A 21,221-nucleotide genomic window follows, 5' to 3' on the forward strand; every position below is an offset into this window, starting at 1 on the left:
AATGTGAAGACAAAATAACCGCTGGCCCTTGAGGGTTACGGAGTGGATTCCAAGAGAAGGCAAGCGTAGTAGGGGGGCGGCAGAAAGTTAGGTGGGCGGAATGAGATTAAGAAGTTTGCGGGGATACGGTGGCCGCAACTGGCGAAGGACAGGGTTAATTGGAGAGACATGGGAGAGGCCTTTGCCCTGCAGTGGGCGTAGTCAGGCTGACGATGATGATGCTGATGATGATATATGTACAGCCTTTGTCAAAAGTTTAGCGCCCAGGGGGTTTGCTTCAAAGCACTATTGTGGCACTCCTGTAGCACTCATGGAAGTCCTACGCATCGGAGGGAGCAGGGCCAAAAATCTTCTTACCTTCAGGAGATTTGGGACTCTGAGGACGCATTACGAGCAAAGCAGTGTCGCCCAGAAGCAAACCCCGTGGGCTCTAAACTTCTGACAAAGGCTGCACATTATCGTCACCAGCGGGCATATCGTAAAAAGAAAAGCTAGGACGCGTTAGCCAGCATCTACCGTCTTTATAAAGAGTAACCAGTCTGTATGGTTACTTTTGGCATAGACTGTTCATAGTTTTCACCGACGTCATAGCGACCGCCATCTTTGGCCCGAGAAAGTCCAGCGGAAAGCCTGGGCGTTTTCCTTATCCGCTTATCTCCGACGTGTTCCCGCGTGCAATTTGGCCACAGCGCCCAAAGGTGGCGGCACCTCATTTACTTGGAGATTTGCACCTCACTATCAAAAATAGCTGTAACAGTTTTTTTAAATCTTCGCAAGTGCGATACGCATCGGCACTGCAGCGGAAGAAATTTCGGACCTGCGCTAGCGGACGAAACCGAAACTATGCATGCAGCTGCGGATACGCACGCGGTAATGCTAACAAGCGCTACTCAACTGGCGGCGAGCGCTTGTATACGGCGTGGCTGCGTGAGCGATGATAGTTAACCCATCTTAGTTATTTTCTGATGTCACCCACCGGTGTCAGACCGAAGAAAACGCCCTTCTAATTTAAATTACTACGGCCGTCTTCGATGAAACACCCTGTATACTCGCGAAACTGCAATGCAAGTTTTCCGGTTGCATAGGAACGCCCGTCAGCAGCTGCTACGACTCCTTCGCTCCAGAGAAGAACGAGATGTCTAGGAGTTTGTTTATTTTACGTTTTTTTTTTTTTTTTTGGGGGGGGGGGGCATACATGGATAGATGGATAAACTTTACCTGAGAAAAGATGTTAGAGGTGCAACTTTTGAAAGCTGTACATCTGACAAGCTTGTGTTCGCAAAATACGGGCCTTCGTGACGGTCACGGTTGCGTTTCAAACATCCCACCTAACCACGAGTCGCACGATTCGCGCTCTCTGAAGAGCGGAAATGAAGCCGCGGAAGGGAAGGGATTGTCACTTCCACAGAAACCGCGACTTTAAAGAATTAATCGCCACTTTTTGGTACTTTGCATACACTGCTGTTGACTGGCTAAGTTAAGCAGGCGCCTTTAATCCTTTCTGTACACTGTCTCCGAATGACTAAGTTAAGCAAGCGCACTCAAGTTTAGCTCGGCGAAAGTGGTAAGCGCCCTTTTCCGTCATCTTGCTTGCCTGCCTACTGACGTAACGGTATAGGGGTCAGTGTGACACTCGGGGCAATCGGGTGTCACGCAAGACAGCGCGAGGGAGACCACCCTCGTTATTCTGGCTCACTCCGGAAACGGAGTCTGGATAAACTCGTTAGCGTGCAAGCGGAAGAGCGGCTCTGTTGCCCGCGGCACACGTCTTCTCTAGCAGCGACTCTTCCTGCCCCAGCGTTTAAAAAGCGCGGACACGACCAAATAAAGCGCCGAGACGCGTGTTGGGAGAAGCGAGCGGTAACGTGGACCCGCCCCGGCTTGAACTTCTTCCACGGCCCCGGTCGAGGCGTGATGCACACTCGACGCCACGCTTAACCCGAATGCGCCCTAAGGGGGCCCTGAAACTATCTTCCTGGTCCTTTTGGGACTGCGTACTTTTGTCTCTACCACTTCACGCCCCCCCCCCCCCCCCCCCCCCCCCCCTCCAACCCTTTTAGTGCTGCACTACTCCAGACGTACCAACCCCGAGCGAGAATCTTGTGTGAAGCATCGGAGTAGCTCGGGTAAACTCGGGTTAGTTCGGAGGAGCGTCGCCCAAGCTGCAGCCAATGGGAGGACGCTCGGGTTAGTTCGGAGGAGCGTCGCGCAAGCTGCAGCCAATGGGAGGACGTTCGGGTTAGTTCGGAGGAGCGTCGCGCAAGCTGCAGCCAATGGGAGGACGCTCGGGTCAGTTCGGAGGAGCGTCGCGCAAAGCAAAGCAAAGGCCTCTCCCATGTCTCTCCAACTAACCCTGTCCTTTGGCCAGTTGCGGCCATTGTTAAAACCTTCCTCTCACTTACCTATGTGCTTTTCTTTTTGTTTCTTTTACCCTAATGCTCAACTTTCCTCTACGAGGTGCCGTCTCTCATACATATCTATAATGCAGCTACTTGCCGGCGTATGCTAATTAAACGTGCGGAAAACTGAGGGCTAACCTCAAAACTCTTCGAAAAATAACACTTCCCTGTTCATGCCTGAGCTGGATTGAAAGCTGTTTAGCTGGTGTGCAACGCTAACGCCCCAATGACCAAGAACATTTAAATGTTTTTCGTTAGAGCTTTTCGCTCCAGACCAATATTATCACGTAGTTTTAAATGTCGCGCAAACCTCGCCGTATACATTACAGTTCTATGAGCGAACTTTTGTAGCGTCAGCAACAGCCCTGACGCCATCACCACAGCGTTCACATTCCAGCCACAAAAAGTTCCCAGTGCCTCAATTCCAAAACAGACCACTTTAATCATGTCACATTCCGACGTTTCATGCCAGTCCACATCATTTGCAGGTGACTTTTGTGGTGGCCGGATTACCGTCTCCAGGTGTCCTATCGCTCGAATAATACCCACGCAACAATGGAAATCCACGCACCTTCAAAGGCCGTTCAGCGCAATTCGAAGCGCTTAATCCGTCCGCAGCTACTCCGGATCAAATTCAGCTAAGCACCCGCCGCGGTGGCTCAGAGGCTGTCGCGCTCGGCTCGAGGTCGTGGGATGGAATCCCAGCAGCCTCGGGCTGCATTTTGATGGAGGCGAAATCCATATGACACCCGTGTGCTGCGTACGTGACGTCAGTGCCCGTCAAAGAATCCCAGGTGGTCGAAATTAGTCCGAAGCCACGCCTCACAGCCCACGTGGAGGTTCGGGACGTTAAGGCGTTAACCCCAACACGCAATACTGCATCAGTATCGTCTAAGCGCGGGGTTGCGACAGGCCGAAATCTCACCACGTAGCTGCATTCTCTACCCAAAAAAATTCAGGGGGCACTTTGACAATCTAAAGCGCGCGAGGCGAAAGCCTTTCCACGCAATTTTGGCTGCACGGCCGTAGGCACAAACGAGGCGGCTACGGGGCGGCTTGGATTGGCTATAGTGATGGCCAATTAGTCATTGCTAATTAGTCATGACTCATGACTAACTAGTCATGATTTATTAATGACTAGCTACTACTGACTAATTAGTTGACTGGTTAATGACTAGTTAGCTATTACTAATTATTTGGTGACTAACTAGTCATAACTGATTAATGACTAACTAGTCACGCCTAACCTGTCATGGCTGGTTAATGACTAGTTAGTCACGACTTGTGACTAGTAATGACTAGTTACGACTTTCACTTCAGATGTAACGGACGACGGACGGACAGAGTCACGGCCGTGAGTAACACTTCGCCTAAGTGGCGAGTATTCTCAGTCAGGAAACCAATCCAGCCCTGGCGGCAGCTGGCTACATTCGCACAAACGCGGTACGCATAAGTGCCCGTGCCCTTTTTTTCGCGGTGGAGGGCGGTGCATACTTGAAAAGCTTGAAAAATGAAATAAGGCGGTCCCCCTCCTCCTCTTTTCTTTCCTTCTTCCAAAGCCGACAACGCAGCGAGAATCGCGTACGAAGATCGGGGACGAAACGCTCGTCAAGACGAACGGCCAGCGGTGTCGATGAAGCGTACAGTTGCAAGCCTTCAAGCCACCCCCCTCTCTCTCTTTCTCTCTCTCCATCACTGTTTTCTCTTTTTTTTAACGGGTGGACTCCCGCTACAAGCGCCGTGGCCGGATACAGCCGCCTTCCTCTGAGCCATTTTGAGATCGCGCCTTCGAGCGTCGAGTGGGGTCTTCAGCGAGGAAAGGCGGACAGGTCGACCGGGAAGGGGTTCGCGCGCTCCGCGGCCGGCTTTACTAATTGCGGAGAAGGGAGACTAAAAGGCGAGAGTGAAAAGGCAGATGGTTATTAGGTGCAGTGAGCTTACAAGGGCTTGAAACGGCCGCTCCGCCAGCTTGCGCATTATTTATTTATATATATATTTATTTATTTATCGCACGCACCCCAAGAACGAGAGGCCATCAGAGCAGGAGCCCACAGCTACAATGTATGCACACACGAAGTAAACACAGAAAGTGTTTTTTTTTTTTTTAGTTTTCTAGAATCGAGAAAATAACGCATAATACGACCCTTATACCCTTTAACAACCATTATACAGGGTTAGAACGGGAGGAAAGCACCCACTATAAAATTACGAAAGAAAAATTAAGAGTGCACAGCAAAGTTTACGAAAAAACAATATTACAGTCGAGGTATTACTATGACGGGGATGTTAATTTTTGCAGTCCTGCTGTTCTGCTGCAGTCCCGTTGAAGTCTTGTTCGCTATCTTTTGCAGTCACAACTCTTGGACACCAGCACAGGGTTGTTTGCTCCGCCGTACAAAATCTCATATTGGAATAGCATCAGTCCCTATGGCGAATCATTCATTCGTTTCTCTTTATTCCCTAAGTTCAAACGACACCCCCGTTTTCACTTCCGGTGGATGTGATCACACCGTTCCCGTGGCTATATCGACGTCCGCGCTATTTCGACGCAATTTCGACATTTTTGCCTGTAATTAATGAACTAATTAATCTAGAGTCATCAAACTTGGCTTCTAGGTTCATTTTTTTCCTCCTCTATCTCAAGCAACCATTGTTTTTCTTCTATATATTTTTAGTTCCTGAGTTAAACGCTTGAGCCACGCTTCGTTAACGGACGATGGTATGAGCCTATAAAGGCTTTCGCCTTAAAACGGAGCGCTCTAGAGGACAGGTTACTCCCTTTTTGCTTCTTTTTGTTTAAAGTGGAGATGAGCATTGCGTAAGATAAGGGGGATAAGGCGCACAAAGCCAGACATAGGAGAATGATCCTTGTATCATATAAATCTTAAGTCGAGTACGCGGGCCGTGTTTTTCTAGCGATCCGTTTCCTTTCCATTTCATTCGCTCTCCAGCCATTGGTTGCTTCTCCCAGTGACGTAGGCCGTGGGAAAAGACGTCATGCTGGCCGTGACGAGAGCCCGCCCATGATGCTATCTGCTTACATAAACGCGTCCCGCGACCATGCATGTCGCACTGGAGGATCGGCCACGCGAAATTGCGTGCTCGATAATGTCTACCAAGAGCGATCTTTAATCCGACATAGATGCGATACACTGAACCAAACTCCGGACATGATCTGAGGCCAGTTGATGGCAGATGGTGGCGCCCCCTACGGGATTGTAAAATATCTATTAGTACAGTACCGCAACATTTCTCTCTCCATCATATACATGTTCTTCTGAGCGGCTTGCGGCCGGTATGAGCAGTTAACATGACTGCCGCGAGTGTCGCGACAATCAGCTAACCTCCGAATTTTTAACCAATTGCTGTGCAGGTTTCGACGCCTGCGTCAACCTCCGAATTTTAAACCGATTGGCGCATTTCGAGGAGCTTCGGTGCCGATACATTCATTCCCTGTTTACATGGACGACTTGAATCATGGGCAATTTTTTCCAGGAACCAAACTTTTTCAAAGCATTTGCGCTTCGTTAATACGGAAACTCGCTGTCCGGACAATGGACGCGGTGAAAATGCACAGAGCCCATTGGGTCCCATGTATTTTTGTCGCGCTAGTATGCACAGCGATGAAAAAAAAATCTCCGTTGCCCTAGCCAGACCCTTACTTTCCTGTATTTTGAGCGAAGAACACCAGCAAAAGGTAGTGTGAAAGGGCAAATGACTGAGTGAAGGCCTTTTTTTTCTCTCTCTGTGTTCTCATCTTTTGCAGTGCCAAGGTGCCCGGTCGACGCGCCATTACCCTTTGCGGTATTGCATAAATGGCTTTGAACAAAGAAAAAAAAACTGCCTTTACGGGCTGTGCTACGCAGAAGGCCGCGTTCAGCAGCATTCAGCCGACAGAGTACATATATGTATTAGCGGTTAGTGGGGGAGTAAAATAGTATACGTCACACGTCACCACACGATGAGGCAACATCACGCGTCTCATGGACCACATTGTTTTACAAATAATGACGTATACATTTATGCACTTGGATCTTCCAAGATTTGGCACAAAATCATAAACATTTTTTTTTCCTCTCAATTCATTTTGTCTTCACGATTCGTTTTTACGAACGACTCGCTTTACGGAAATCGCTGCTTGAGAACCAAAGTGCCCACATTAACGCGGCACTACTGTATAAGCAAATGTCTCTGGCCAACGGTCGGAACAGGAGCGCACTAAGAGTTCTGGGTATTCCGGACACACGCTCCTACAGCGAACAACTATGAAGGCACGGAACGCCAGCGTTAATGCCTCCGGCAACTACAGACCTCTTTTATAATGTTACGTAAAATCAAGCTAACGTCACTGCATGAAAAAACAAAAAAACGCTAGACCGATGTGTGTGGCATTCCTTTCGCTCGCATTCATTCCGCGCTCTTTCGTCGTTGAGGCACGGTGCACGTGAGCCTGAACGTCAGCCTGAACGTAAGCCTGAACGTCAGCCTGAACGTAAGCCTGAACTTAAGCCTGAACGTAAGCCTGAACGTCAGCCTGAACGTCAGCCTGAACGTAAGCCTGAACGTCAGCCTGAACGTCAGCCTGAACGTAAGCCTGAACGTAAGCCTGAACGTCAGCCTGAACATCAGCCTGCAGACAGCCCTGTCAGTGTAGGCACGCTACAGCCGGATACAGCTCAAGAACTAAGCGGCTTTTCCCCTTCAGAGGGCCCCCTTTCCAGCCAATGGCGTCGACTGATTCTCATGAGCCTGCTGGAGTGACGATGCAGGGAGTGGCAGACGAAATGGGATAGCCCCTCCCTCCAAAGTCGGGGGTAGTTATTTCTCATCACTGTCACTCCAGCAGGTCCATGAGATTCGGCCGACGCCATTGGCTGGAATGGGGTCCTTTGACCTGGAAAATCCGCTTCGTTCTCGAGTTGTATCAGACTATAGTTGCTATCTCTATCTTCAGGACGACGGAGCGTGAAGCCAGTACATGCAAGAAAAATGATATCACGTGACGACGAAGATAATTTCTCGCAAACTCTTCCCGTCGAAACTACAGCGAGAACCGCTGTAATCCTGAATGCTGGAGCACGTAAGTATTTGATGCTAAAAGGAAATACACCTTTTGACCACTGCACTGACTACACTACCTCATCGTTTCACACTGCTTTTAATGCATCCCTCAAAAAATTTCTACAAACAAGGCTACGAAACCCATGCCCCGGACTAGGATATGAGTGAAATCGCGATTTCTCACGAAGAAGTAGGAGTCTCTGACTCTTCTTTTGAAAGTCACAGGCGAGAGTAAACGGGACAAAAAGGCTTGGTTAGCAGAGCGTCGAAAAATTAGCGACCCAGTAGCCAACGCTAACGGCGAACTAGTAAGTTCAAATCAGACTCCAACAACTGGAAACATCACGCTAGTGAATAAAAGAATATCGACTAAACAACTGCAGTGAAAATCCCGGCCGCGGCGGCCGAATATCGATGGAGGCGAAATTCTAGAGGCCCGTGTGCTGTGCGATGTCAGTGCACGTGAAAGAACCCCAGGTGGTCGAAATTTCCGGAGCCCTTCACTACGGCGTCCCTCATAGCCTGAGTCGCTTCGGGACGTTAAAACCCAATAAACCAAACAACTGCAGTAAAAGAACTAACTGCGACAACTCTTAAGAGCTATAAATCGATGCTGTTGAATCATGGTGAAATAAAGCTGCAGCGTCCCTATAGCGAGAAAGCGCCTTTTTTTAGGACGGCCCTGGAATAAGAAAATACCCTTGAAACCCGCTCAGTGCTCTCAGCATATAGCACTGCGACTCGCCGGGGCTTGCACAAAGCACGTGTACTGCGTCCTACATATATGAACAGCTTGCGGACTTATTTATGCAGGTGTGGTGAGAAAAAAACGCGTAGGCAGCGACGTTCTCGCAGCCAAACTGTGTCAGTTATAAGAGGACGAGCGTTACGCCAGCAACTGACAAAGAAAGCGAAAACGGATACGCGCCACGACTCGTTGTCCTGGGTACGCAGCATAGTGTAGCTGTAAACTGTGAAATCGTTTCACCGGGGGGGGAAATATTCGTAATGGTGGAGACCCACCTCAGACTGAAGCCTATACTCATAGCAATGGAAGGAATAACACAGTTATCGGCGCAGTTTGGGAGAGACCAGCGGTCTGCACTGTGACAAGCGTGCTTCCGTTGCCACAATGCAGCAAGTTTTATTAGAATGCCCATCCTATACGGAAGACAGAACTACCGGTTTAAAATCATCATCATCATCAGCCTGACTAGGCCCACTGCAGGGCAAATGCCTCTTCCATGTCTTTCCATTTAACCCTGTCCTTTACCAGTTGCGGCCACCGTATCCCCGCAAACTTCTTAATCTCATCCGCCCACCTAACTTTCTGCCGCCCCCTGCTACGCCTGCCTTCTCTTGGAATCCACTCCGGTACCCTTAAGGACCAGCGGTTATCTTGCCTTCGCATTACTTGCCCTGCCCAAGCCCATTTCTTCCTCTTGATTTCGACTAGGATGTCATTAACCCGCGTTTGTTCTTTCACCCACTCCGCCCGCTTCCGATCTCTTAACGTTACACCTATCATTTTTCTTTCCATAGCTCGATGCGTCGACATTAACTTAAGCTGAACCCTTTTTGTTAGCCTCCATGTTTCCGCCCCATAGGTGAGTACCGGTAGGATACAGCTGTTGTAAACTTTTCTCTTGAGGGATATTAGCAAACTGCCATTCGTGATCTGAGAGAACCTGCCAGATGCGCTCCACCCCATTCTTATTCTTCTAGCTATTTCCCTCTCATGATCCGGATCAGCGGTCACTACCTGCCCTCTCTCTAACCAATTCCAGCACCTCGCTACCAACTGTGAACAGCTGTTCCCTTGGTAGACCGCTGAACATTACTTTGGCTTTCTGCATGTTAATTTTAAACCCCACCGTTCTGCTCTGCCTGTCTAATTCATTGATCATGCTTTGCAGTTCATGTCCTGAGTGACTTAGCAAGAGCTTAAAATAGAGATAGTTAAGTGTCACCGGTATTGTGAAGGGTCCTTGTCTTTCCCTTCACACCAGAGCAAAGTTTTTCCCATCATCATCATCAGCCTAACACGCCCACCCTAGGGCTAAAGCCTCCCCTAGCGACCTCCGTATTACCTCTGTCCCGTGCCACCCCCCTGAATGTCTGACGGCAGCCGCACCCCCCCCCCCCCCCTCCCCGCTACGCTTGCCTGCTCTTGAAATGATCAATTGGTTATTTTCTGTTCGCATTGCATGCCCTTTGAACTCGAGCGCTTTTACGTCAAAATCTGGTTGGTTGGTTTATGGGGTTTAACGTCCCAAAGCGACTAAGGCTATGAGAGACGCCGTAGTGGAGGGCTCCGGAAATTATGCGGGATGATACACCATGAAATTTTCTAGTGCACCATCTACGTCAAAATCTAAATGGTGCACTAAAAATTTCATGGTGTATCATCCCGCATAATTCTTCAAGCACACTTCGTTTCCTGCTCATGGTTTCCATGGAGCCTATCTCTCCGCTAACCCCCCACCCTCTGAAGAATAGCGTGCTAGCTGTTTTAAACACCTATGCTGAGGTTGGTACTCTTCAATAAACATCAGCCTCTCTCTCTCCCCCTCATTAAGGCATTCGTTTGATGGCACTGATGTACAGTCGCGGACAGAATAACATGGACCGCCCTTCCGCGTTCCATAAGAAAAATAGAAAGGCAGAAGTTTAGTTCTTTTTTAGATTTTTTTTCGCACACTAGCCATAAAGTCCTAACTTCGATTCACTATATACTACTGGAAATCATCCCAAAAGAAAATATTGGACAGAAGTCTGTCTGGTTGGGAAATTTAATGTTAGAATCATGCAAGGTATTTTCGTGCAAGAATCGTCGAAGGCTCCTGCTCTTATTGCTGTCGGTCAGCCACTTGGAGAAATGCTCCTTCTTTGTGGCCGTTAGTCCCACTTCCTGTAAAATCCGTGTCCTTGAAGCCCTTGTCCCTTGCACAAGTCCATAACAGGTGGCGAAAACTCACCTCTGCAGCCGGTGTGGAACACCTCGGGCAGGTGGTGGGTTTTACGACTTCCTGAGAGCCCCGTTGGCACGTGACCGACGGGGTAAGGACCGCCCCAAACCCTATCCTTCTTAGGTATACCTTCTCCAATTTTGTTAAGTTGCATACATATCAAACACCCATTAATTCTTTGGTAGGTAACGCGTCAGATAATTCCACCGACGAAGCACGGTCCGCATAACTCTGTCCACAACTGTGTGAGCACTGTCTGCACGGTCCAAGCACAAGTTAACCATTATCGGTAGACCTTCGGGCACTAACATTCACAAACCAGTCCCACACACGTACATTCTCCGTCTTCACAGGTAGTGAATCCAAAATGCATCTGTCTACCAATCCTAACTTAACAAGCCGAAAACGTTCCACGGGTACTCGGTACTCATTGACCAAAGCATACACCGCTAGCAACTTAACCATACGTCTCTTTTTTTCTTCCTTCTTTGGGAGGGGGTGAAAGAAAAGCAGGAGATCCTTTACGTATGTATACTCGTATACACTGCTCCGCTTCTCCAAAACTAGCACCCAATAATGATCAAAGCGAATTGCTAGTGTTTTAAGAGCAACTGAAGGTGAAAGTGCCCTCGTAAAGTGGTGGCCAACGACATTAACTATCATCAATCAAGTTAGTCACAAAGCTTACATTAAGCGTTGTGACTAACGTGATTGATATTTAGTGTCCACGCAATAAGTTGTAGTGCATTCGTCGTGCCAGGTGTTAAATGGCGGCACTGTAAAAGCACTTGTACGTTATAAAACCGCTGTTGGCAAAACTCCAACGTGAAAACCCCCCGAACAGACCAGCAAACGCTGTACCGAAAGCATTTCCTACGTAGGCATCGGACAGAAATGCACGCCGGTCCCTATGGAACAGGTTAGCAGCTTATTTTTGAAATCTCAACTGTATATTTTGGGAACGTATTCGGGACGTTTCCGCGTTGTGCTAAGGATTATGTGGTCGTGACTACTCAAGTCCGTTAAATGGAATAACGGCTTCGGTTCGGAAGTTTCCAAATTGAATGTTCTGAGAGACTTATCCATGTCGTCTCTCGTCAAAATGAAAGAGCCAAACAACATGAAGGCATCGTCATATTGAGCAGTTACAAAAGAACTATACAGAACCAGGCGAACCTGCCGATAGTAATCAAACATGCAGTGTTGTGTGACGAAAGAAGCAAGCAGAACGTCTGGATTGAATAAAGTATCTTCGCGTTTTCGCAAACACTATATTCTGGCAAAACTCCTCGACAATGAAAGCTCCGAACGGTAGCGCTGAAAAGGAGCAAAAAACTGGTTCAGCCTTGAAGCCGGCGACTTGCACGCAGCTGTGAGCGCGACCATGGGAACCCCGCCGTGGTCTATAAAAGGCGCACGGAAACAAATTCTCCAGCCGCAATGAAATTAGCAAGGCGGTAGAACCATTTTCCTCACAAGCGGCTCTCAACGCTTTTAATATTTCTTTTTGCTTTCATCATCATCAGGCGTCAGAGATAAAGAAATGATACTCACTTTCAACCGCACTCCGTCCGGATCGTTGAGCAGACGATGAGCGCAGGTGTGTTGTCGACAAAACGCGCACGCACGCACACACACAGACACACACAGATCGACTTCTTTTCCGCTGAGCTTGGAGTGAACGCCGAGCAACGGCTTCCACAAAAACGTGTGCAGGTCGCCCGTTCGAAAAGACCACCTTGAAGAAACGCGCCGGCAAGTTTTCGCTCGACGCCGCCACTCCACACAGCCGCCGCTACAAAAGCGAGCCGTTCACTCTCGCCGCCGTGGTCACTGTAATCCCGCTTCGCTCCAGGCGACGGACAGCTTTCGCCCGGCGTACGCCGCATCCGCTGCGGCTTGACGTCACATCCTGTTCGCCTGCTATGCCAGGCGCGCGCGTTTGAGCGCTTCGAGCGCGACGGCGCGACGATGTACTGTTTTTGTTTTTCATTTGTTTCAGCGCTCTTTTTGACACCGATCGTCGCATGCCATCTTTGTTCCTTATTGTCGCAGTGATGAAGTGAAGTGCTGTTGTGAATCATTCAAATTCCAACTCAGTCTGCGCGCCTGTCCGCCTGTTGCTACAGTGAAGTGTGCACTTGAGCGGTCGGCGTGAATTTAGGGGAGGAAAAATCAGTTGCAACCAGTACCGGTGCATAATTATTCATGAAAAAAAATTAATTAATGATGACAAACTCGCATGAGAGGTTCCCTTTACAGCAGATTAGCTTGCTACGTGTACGTGTTCCATTTTACTCTGTAATTAACTTTTTTTTTTAAGTAATCCACCCTGTTTACCTATATAGAATAAAGTGAAACGTCCTCTACGTGTCTGTACATATAATAATTGTTTAATATTTCCACAACTTTATTTTCCATTTCTGAAAAACTCTGGTTATAGGATACTAGTTTTTTATCTCTACGCCATTCTCCAATAAATTGACCAGTGCCATGATAGGACATTCTCTGCGAATTACTGTAAATAATGGCATAATAATGCCTCACTTTCTAAATTCATCGCTGTGGTTAACCATACCCTGAAGGTCATTTATAAGATCGTGCATCTTAAAAATTTTGCAGCTGGATTTGTTTTTGGTAATTACAGAGGAAAGTTTGGTGTAACATGTGTTAAGCAAAGCCTTGGCTGGTATTCATTAGCGAAGTGCAAAAACGAATTAAGTTGAAGTTTTTGCGCAATGTATTATTCATTATTGACCAGGCATACGGCGAGACAGCTGTTTCCTTCCTTCCGATTATGTTTCATCACGATCGACGAGACACCGCGTCAAAAAGATTAGAGAAATTAGGAGCACAGCCGAGAGATTGGAAATGTGGTTTTGCCCCCGAAAATCTCCGAAAGAAGCCGGTTGCCGCGAGATATCGCCACCACTATTGCAAACCGTGACTTTTTTTATTGTTGCTGCAATGCATCTAGCCTTGCTATTTACGAATGTGAAAGTGATTTTCCCTTTTTGTTTCCTGGATTTTTTTTTTGTGCAGAATGTTCTTTTTCCCCGGTTCGTTGTTGAAGTGTATTTTAATGTTTCCACAGAGGAAAGCGACCTCTTGTTTTGAGTATTATTGTATGTACACGCCAAGCTTGACCTGATTTTTCGCTGTGATTCCCTCTCCCCCCCTCCCCCCCCCCCCTTGCCACTCCGCTCCCACCACCACACACACACTGTAAAGTTGGTATGGTGCTCCATAATATTAATATTTCAGTGCTGGTCCGGTCTGATTTTATTCTGTATTATCAGATTCGTAAACGCAACTATAAGTGACTAATAACAAAATGTATACCTTATATTATACATGACCTCACTGCACACCAGTTTGTTCGCCAGTCGCACAGGACAGGATATGGGAGATGCCTTTGTCCAGAAGTGGGTGTAGTCAGACTGATGATGATGATATATCGTATACCAGTGTTTCAACAAAAACTTTCAAAAAAAAATTTTTTTTTTGGGGGGGGGGTGAGAAAACATATGGGTGAAACATGATCAGTGTTGGTGGACACCAGAAAACAGGTGAATCATCTTAAGTAGTAAGCTGGTTAACTAATTTATAAGAATCAACTTTTTGACTAGTAGTACCAGGGTTGGCAGACACCAGAAAACCGGTGAATCGTGTTAAGTAGTAAGCTGGTTAACTAATTTCAAATAATGAACTTTTTAACTACTACAGTTAGGCACCTAGTTGCAGTTAAGAGATTTGTAACCAGCCGTCAGAAATAGCCATATCAGTTTCTAAAATCTTGAAAACACGATTACCCTCGCCGCTCTGGACCAACAAAATTTGGCTGCATCGTGCAAATATACATACGCTTTCGAAAGCATGCAGGCAAAGCAACGTCTCCGATGCATGTAACTAGTCAAAAAAGCCAAATTTTGTCGAGCCACAGCGCCAAGGGTAACCGCATTTTCGGAATTCTAAAAGCTGATATGGCTATTACTAGCAACTGGTTACACATCTCTAAGCAACTAGGTGCCTAACTCTACTAGTTAAAATGCTAATTATTAAAAATTAGTTAACCAGCTTATTACTTAAGATGATTCAGTTTTCTGGATATTTTTACCTTGAAAAGCCTACTTTTTAAAATTTTTGAAAGTGTTCGCTGAAACACCCTGTATATGTGACACAATTATTGCCATCCAGTTTGCCAGGATAAGTGAGCTCACCTATCCTGGCCCTATCTGAGAACAATTAATAAAGAAATCACTCAAACATGCACAGCCTTTGTCAAAAGTTTAAGGCCAAAGGGATTTAATTCTAAAGTATGCTGTATTGTTGATTATGCATTGCCAGCACACCAAATATCTTGCATGCGAGAGGAATGGTTGTCCTCATCCCTCTGAAAGTTAGGATTCCCGTGAGTCATACAACAGCCTCACTACAAGACTTAGAAGCAAACCCCTAGGGCTCTAAACTTCTGAAAAAGGTGGTATGCATCATATGTTCCACCTAGAAACAATGTCTACCTCTTCAAGAATATGTGTTTTTTCATAGTAGCCTGAATCTTTCCTTTATCTCTAGGGGTATGATGTGTTAGCTACTTACATTTATTTCTTTTTACTCCTTTTTTTTTCAATAGATGCTGTAATGTGATGTCAGTTACACGTTGGAAACACTGCAAGAATTTACCATTTCTGTTCATTGCTAAAAGTTGTTTTGTAGCCATAGGAAAATTATTCTGCCTCTGTAAGCTGGCATTAGACCGCTTTCTAAATGCACTTCCAACTGCTTTTTTCTTTTTTTTTCACAGATAAATAAATCCTCCATTATGTTGGGTAGCAGCTAGGATGATGGATCAGCACTGGCCCATCAGTAATGTACAACTTGTGGCATATTTATTTGTCATCGCACCCATTGCTTCTATCTGTATGGTACCTAACACGATGGCTCAGTGGTTTTGGCAGTCGATCGCCGAGCCCAGTGTAACGGGATCCGGAGTTACCGCGCTTTTTGCTCGCTATCAAGGGAGGCCCATACCAGAAACAAAAGTCTGTCACGGTATTATGTAGAAAAATTATAAACACTACATCGCATTTCCCCATTAATGACACTTCAAAACTATTACTCTGCGTTTTACCACATAAATTACATAAGCTGTCAATAAACCAAATTTTCATGCAACATTGAAACGCATTCCAGTTCCTTCCGCCGGTCTGCATTTCCACCTGTTTACACACAACTACGGCACCAGCAGCTGGTTGAAATAAAAGAATCTTGCTAGGTATTGATAGAATCAATCACAACATTACCAGTTAAACAAGAAACTACAGCTTTGATCTGGCACACAAAACTTTATAGAGAAGGTATGGCGCCATTGATGAACTCCACCATGTTCAAAGATAACCTATAGCCTACACCAGACAGTCGAGTCTTCCTTTTAAAAAGCTTTGAATTTTTACTGTTTATGCTTGTCAGTGCGTCTTCCACTGTAACGGCAAGCGTCAATTGAAAATAGAATGGCAAACAGCAACATACACCATAGCACAGGAGCGAGAGAAAAGCTCTTTAATGGCCAGAATTTAGCCAGCATTTGAAAAGTGCTGGCATGCTTTCATGTGTCGGGGAGGGGCTTTAGAATAGACAGGTGGTAGAAGACTGGCGCGTAAAATTTAAACGAAAGAATTAAATATGAACAAATAATGTGGTCATTAACCGCAGTGAATAGATCGAGATGGTCAATGCAAGAGATGCTTTAAAATTAACAAGTCCAGCAGCCTTCAGATGAGCAGACAAGAAGCTCAGTGTAAGGCGAATCATAGCAAGAGAGGACACAAGGAAGTTTAAAATTACGTAAATCAGTTCAATTTTCTACAGATAATCAAATAAAAAGTTCATGGCACAGAGCTGCAGTGGAGAGCAGGCCGAGAGATCTGAAACACCATTCATCGATAGTGGCACTAGAATGTGGGTCTCCATTCTGTGCTTCATAGTACGCTCACTCATCTGCATAAGCTCGGCATTCTAACAAACTGCGCTGCACTGTTTCAGCTGACCCAAGCGGTATTGGAAGCTGCTTGTGAACACCATTCAGCTGGAGAGAGTGGTAGACAGATTCCAGATGGTGAGGAAGTCTAGAGTTTAGATGCGAGTTAACAGAACGAAGAAATGCATAGTGATGAGAAGGCAAGTTCCAGAGCTGGTCCTTATCTTCATAAGCATATTTTTTTTGCTATTAAAGGGGTATAGACACCTAATTTTGGCGTCTTGTACTGGCATGTTTTCTTCTCTGTAATGATGCGGAAGACACGACTATTGTATGGATCACCACGTGGTTTTTGCCTATGACTGCTAAATAATTTAGAATCGAATTTTCCTGTAAAAAAAGAAAACTGAAAATTGGTTTTAAGGAAAGGGAATGGCATGATAACTGTCTCACATATCTCGGTGGACTCTGGAACCACACCTTAAGGGAACTGTTTCAGTTTCGGTTTCAACAGCCGAACACAGAGTGCGCCATCAAAGTGTGCTAGTAGGTTCCATGAGGCATGAAAAAACTGAAATAAAATCAGTTTCTACATTTGTTCTCATTCCGTCTTAGCATTTTGGTGAATTAAATTTAAACTCTATCGCAGTTTTTTTCATCTCTTGCATTGCCTGTAAGCACACTCCGACGTCATAGTCGTCGTTCAGCTGTTGAAACCGAAACAGCACGAGAAACTTGATTACAAATTATTTAGCAGTCTTTGGAGTATACCACGTGTTAATCCATGTGGAATAATGCCTTCCTTATCATGACAAAGAAGAAAACACAAACCCAAAATTTAGGTGTTTACACTCCTTTAATGATGCATTGGATCTGGTGTACACAGCACTGCACATCAATGCATCTGCACGCATGCAAGCATTATATCATGTACATGTTCATCATGTTAGCACAGATGTAATGCAACAATCTTGAAGCCATGTGCTGTTAACACATCTACACTTTGAAACAAAAGACGATATTCAGCTGGGGCTTGAATAAGTGTTCATGTTTCAACTCGGTTAGTTTTGGGGTCCCACACATGTACTGTCTTTGTCAAAAGTAACCAGGCTGCATGTTTTGCTTCTAGCTTGCATAATGGAGCCCTTGTGGCTTTCCTAAAGATCTACAGGTGTTGGAAGGTAAGAAGGCCATCAGTCCTTGCCGTTAACGACCATTTCAGCTTCAGGGGAGCTGTAAGGGCTCCACTGTACGAGCTAGAAGCAAACCATGCAGCCTGGTTACTTTTGACAAAGACTGTACAAAGGCTGTTATGAATGTGATGGCCATAACAAGCAACATCTGAGAGTGTCATTATTCATGACAAGCACAAATCTGAATCGGTCATGTTTTGCTTTATTGCAGCAGTGAGTGTTCAGCCTATTCTAAACACCGATGACAGATGAAAATGCCAAAATAAAGAAGACACTAAGTGTAAACAGCCAGTTGCCACGCTGGCCTGTACTGGCAAGACGCCGCATCTCGTAGAGTTCAAAGAGTGAGTATGTACAGAGCTCGCCATGGGCTTCGCCTACACCGACGGCGGGCTCGTGGCATGCACGTTAATGCTTACTTTTACACCTTAATCCCACAGGGGCCGGTTTCTGATCCATGCAGCCGCTGACCCTCTACGATCACCTATAACCTTACAAGGTGCGACGCACATGTTCACTGTCTCCACAACACTGCAGTAACTGTACATATTTGCATTGGCTGCTGCGTCGAGCAACAGCACTCGGATTGCGTCCAATCCCCTGAAAACACATGCTCTTTACACAGGCTGAAGGAGCGTTTAAATACTATTTCATGTTAACTGCAGCTCAGTGAGAAAAAATAACTTCAGAAAAGCAATCAGTCAACCGTCAAGTACATTTGAAAACACTCCCCGCACAGTCACGTTCGAAAATAAGACACATTATGCAACCAGTGCAAAAACACATTGTTTTCAAGCAGCTGTCAGTAACAATCCAAAGGGGCAGAAAACTAAAAAAAAAACAGCTCTGGGACTCTTGCAATATTGTAAGCATTCTTTCTTTTGAGGGTTTGCACACAACGACGCTACTGTAAAGCCACCACGGCATGTTAGAAGTAACTGCACCAACCCTCTGCTCAATTTCATTCTCTGTGAACGCTACTCATAATCAAATGGCTAAGAGCCTTGTCCACTGAGAGCAAGCAATGCACCATACGCCGAAATGCACCACAAAAACCTCCGCGATTAAGAACAAGGTGATCACTCAGCGTTGCTCTCTGTGGAGAATGAAAGGACTGACAGCACAAATGACGCTTGCAATAAGTCACTGCCCCTGCAAAAGACACTGTACGCGAGAGGTCATATGAGTCCCCGCAGCTTCTTGTATTCTTCCAGGTTCAGAGAGCGTTTCGGAAGCGCTGGCCTTGCACCTGATGATGGTCTTGCCACAGCTGAAGGTGCAGAGGAGACCGAGATGTCCAGGTCGATTTTGATGTCAAAGTCATGTGCAGAAAACATGTCCTCCTCACTTCGGTGCGGTTGCTGATCTTGCTGCTTACGCACCGGTTCAACTGGAGCTGCGCTGACAACCGGTTGCTCGGGTTTTTTCTCTGGGACCGGCAGCGGTGCTACGGGCTTAGGATCCGCCGTCCGCGTCTTGGTGACCAGGCTTGGAGCGCACTTTCGCCTTGTGAAAGGGTCATCAGCCTTTTCTTTGTTTAACTTGGCCTCTTCCAGGATGGCACGCTCGATTTCCACAATGTTCTTCAGTCGATTCCGCTCGTTTATGTAGCTGATGGCACTTATTGTGCTCGTACGCTGCTTGTCCAGCTCCCGGGCACGCTCCTCGAGCTGTTCTAGCTCTCCAGCTAGCCTCTGCGTTTCTTCGTGGTCTCCCTTCTGCTCCGCCATTTCTTTTTGCTTCATGAGCTGGGTCTTTCGAACAGCATAGTTGTGCGGGTTTCGCTTGAAACGCTGTTTCTCACTTACAATGCTCTCCACATCTGACTCCTTGTACTGGTAGTTGAGAGCATCCTGGATATCCTTGGATTTCCTCACCACCTCTTCTGTGGTGGGAAATGATACCCCTTCCAGCGTCATCACTTCCTTCCACTTCTGGAACTCGGAGTCTGAGAAGTCTTGGTTGGAAACAAACTCGAGCCGAAAGACCCTCTCCTGTTTACCATGCTTTAGGCGCAGTCCCTTATTTGTGCGGGCACGTCCCAGGGCGTACACTTTTGCAGTCTCGACCACGTCCGTGATTTGTGCCACCCTGTACACAGCGCGACCATTGTTGGAGCCGATGCCGATACGCACAAAGCAGCCGATCACCGTTTTGGCAAAGAATGGAGCATGCACCCAGCGCTCAAGCTTGTGACGTGACAGCCGTATCTTACCAACTTCTTCTTTTGTGGCAGCTATCTGCGGCTTGGCTTCCTCCTCGTCAGAGGATGAGGATGAAGAGGACGAGCGACGACGATCTGATGTGTCGCCTCCGGCCTGGTCGTCATCCTGGTCGTCATCCCTGTCGGAGGCATCATCATCATCATCGTCTGAGTAAATGTCACTCGCCTTGAGCTTCCTGGATGTCTGGGCTTGGGACTCCTCTTCCTCCTGGGATTTCCGTTTCTCCTTTTCTTCCTCCTCCTTCTGCAGCTGCTCCTGCAGCTGCTTCCGCTTCTTCTCGCGCTCGGCTTTGAGATCCTTAATGGCCTGTGCTTTCTTATCGAGCCTGTCCTTTCGCTCCTCGACCATGCGACGCCGTTCTTTGCACCTTGAGCTGGCCGACACACCTTCCCCACCTTTGCTGCTGTTGGAACTGCCTTCTTCCTTCTTAGCCTTCCGCTTTTGCTCGTTGCGTTTGGCGAGTCTCAGCTTCTTCTCGATCTCGAAGCGCGTCTTCAGCACCTCTCTCTTCTCAATGCGGTTGAACAGCTCCTGCTCACGCTCTTTCTCGGTCATCTGTGCCAGGCGCGCCTGGTCCTCCTCGTCGCCCATAAGGTTCTCATCGTAGCCATCGTTAAATTCCTCATCTTCGGGATCGTCGTCATCGTCGTCCTCGCTGCCACTGCCGCCGGCCGGCGCCGAGGAACCGCCGCCAGAGTCCGAGACTTCGCCCTCCTCGGGCTCGGATGAGGACGATGCGCTGCTTTTGTTCTCGGCCTCGCTACCTGACGAGCGGTTCTTCCGAACAGTCTTTTTCGACAGCTTGCCTTTGCGGGCTTTGGCGCCTCCCTTGCCATCAACGGTCCAGTCGTCGTCGCTCTCGGACGTCTCCGAGTCACTGTACGCGGCCGCGCCTGGCTTAGAGCTCTCCTCGGGCTGAGACTTTTGCGGCGAGCTGTCCGACTCGGATCTTTTCTTCTTGGCGAGCAGAAGCAGCTCGCTGTCCAGGTCGTCGGGGCTGTCACTTTCCCCGCTACTGGACTCCAACACTACCCGGTTCTTACGCTTCACCATGCTGCGCGCGAGGGGCTAGCCTACAGTGACGGCGAGAGTCGGTCTTTCGCGGACTCACGTTTGTCGGTGATGTTCTTCGGCTTGATATCGCCTAGCTGTCGCTACAAGCGCTCACTGAACCAAACGGATGATATCCGTGGTTTAACAACTTGGCCCGGACACTCGCTTGCACTGTCCATCATGGCCGCCCAAAACCAAAGCGATGCGCTCGCCCGGCACAGCCATGGACCGAGATGGGCTTGGAGGAAGGGAGATGGGGCCCAGAGCAACGCAGAATCTCCAGTATTAAATTTACTTATTTGTTAATAATTTTTAAAGTTAATAACTACACAGAAGGCTTTATT

The 21,221-nt window shown here is 47.3% G+C and overlaps 2 protein-coding genes across 2 annotated transcripts in view; both read right to left on the minus strand.

Moving 5' to 3' along the window:
* The window catches only part of LOC149366026 (uncharacterized), a 287,338-nt gene extending 274,984 nt beyond the window's left edge, over positions 1–12,354 (minus strand). The window contains exon 1 of the mRNA XM_089547652.1: positions 11,984–12,354. The gene's annotated coding sequence lies outside the window, so the exon portion shown is untranslated. The remainder of the gene's footprint in view (positions 1–11,983) is intronic.
* Positions 12,355–17,785: 5,431 nt separating this feature from the next.
* LOC149366028 (RNA polymerase-associated protein RTF1 homolog) lies at positions 17,786–21,133 on the minus strand. The gene has a single exon (XM_089547707.1). The coding sequence runs from the start codon at positions 20,875–20,877 to the stop codon at positions 18,778–18,780; it is 2,100 nt and encodes a 699-aa protein (XP_089403833.1). The 5' UTR covers positions 20,878–21,133; the 3' UTR covers positions 17,786–18,777.
* Between the last annotated feature and the right edge of the window lie 88 nt (positions 21,134–21,221).

Source organism: Amblyomma mixtum, chromosome 1, assembly GCF_055824585.1.
Source record: "Amblyomma mixtum isolate Tamu chromosome 1, ASM5582458v1, whole genome shotgun sequence".
Classification (NCBI taxonomy): domain Eukaryota; kingdom Metazoa; phylum Arthropoda; class Arachnida; order Ixodida; family Ixodidae; genus Amblyomma; species Amblyomma mixtum.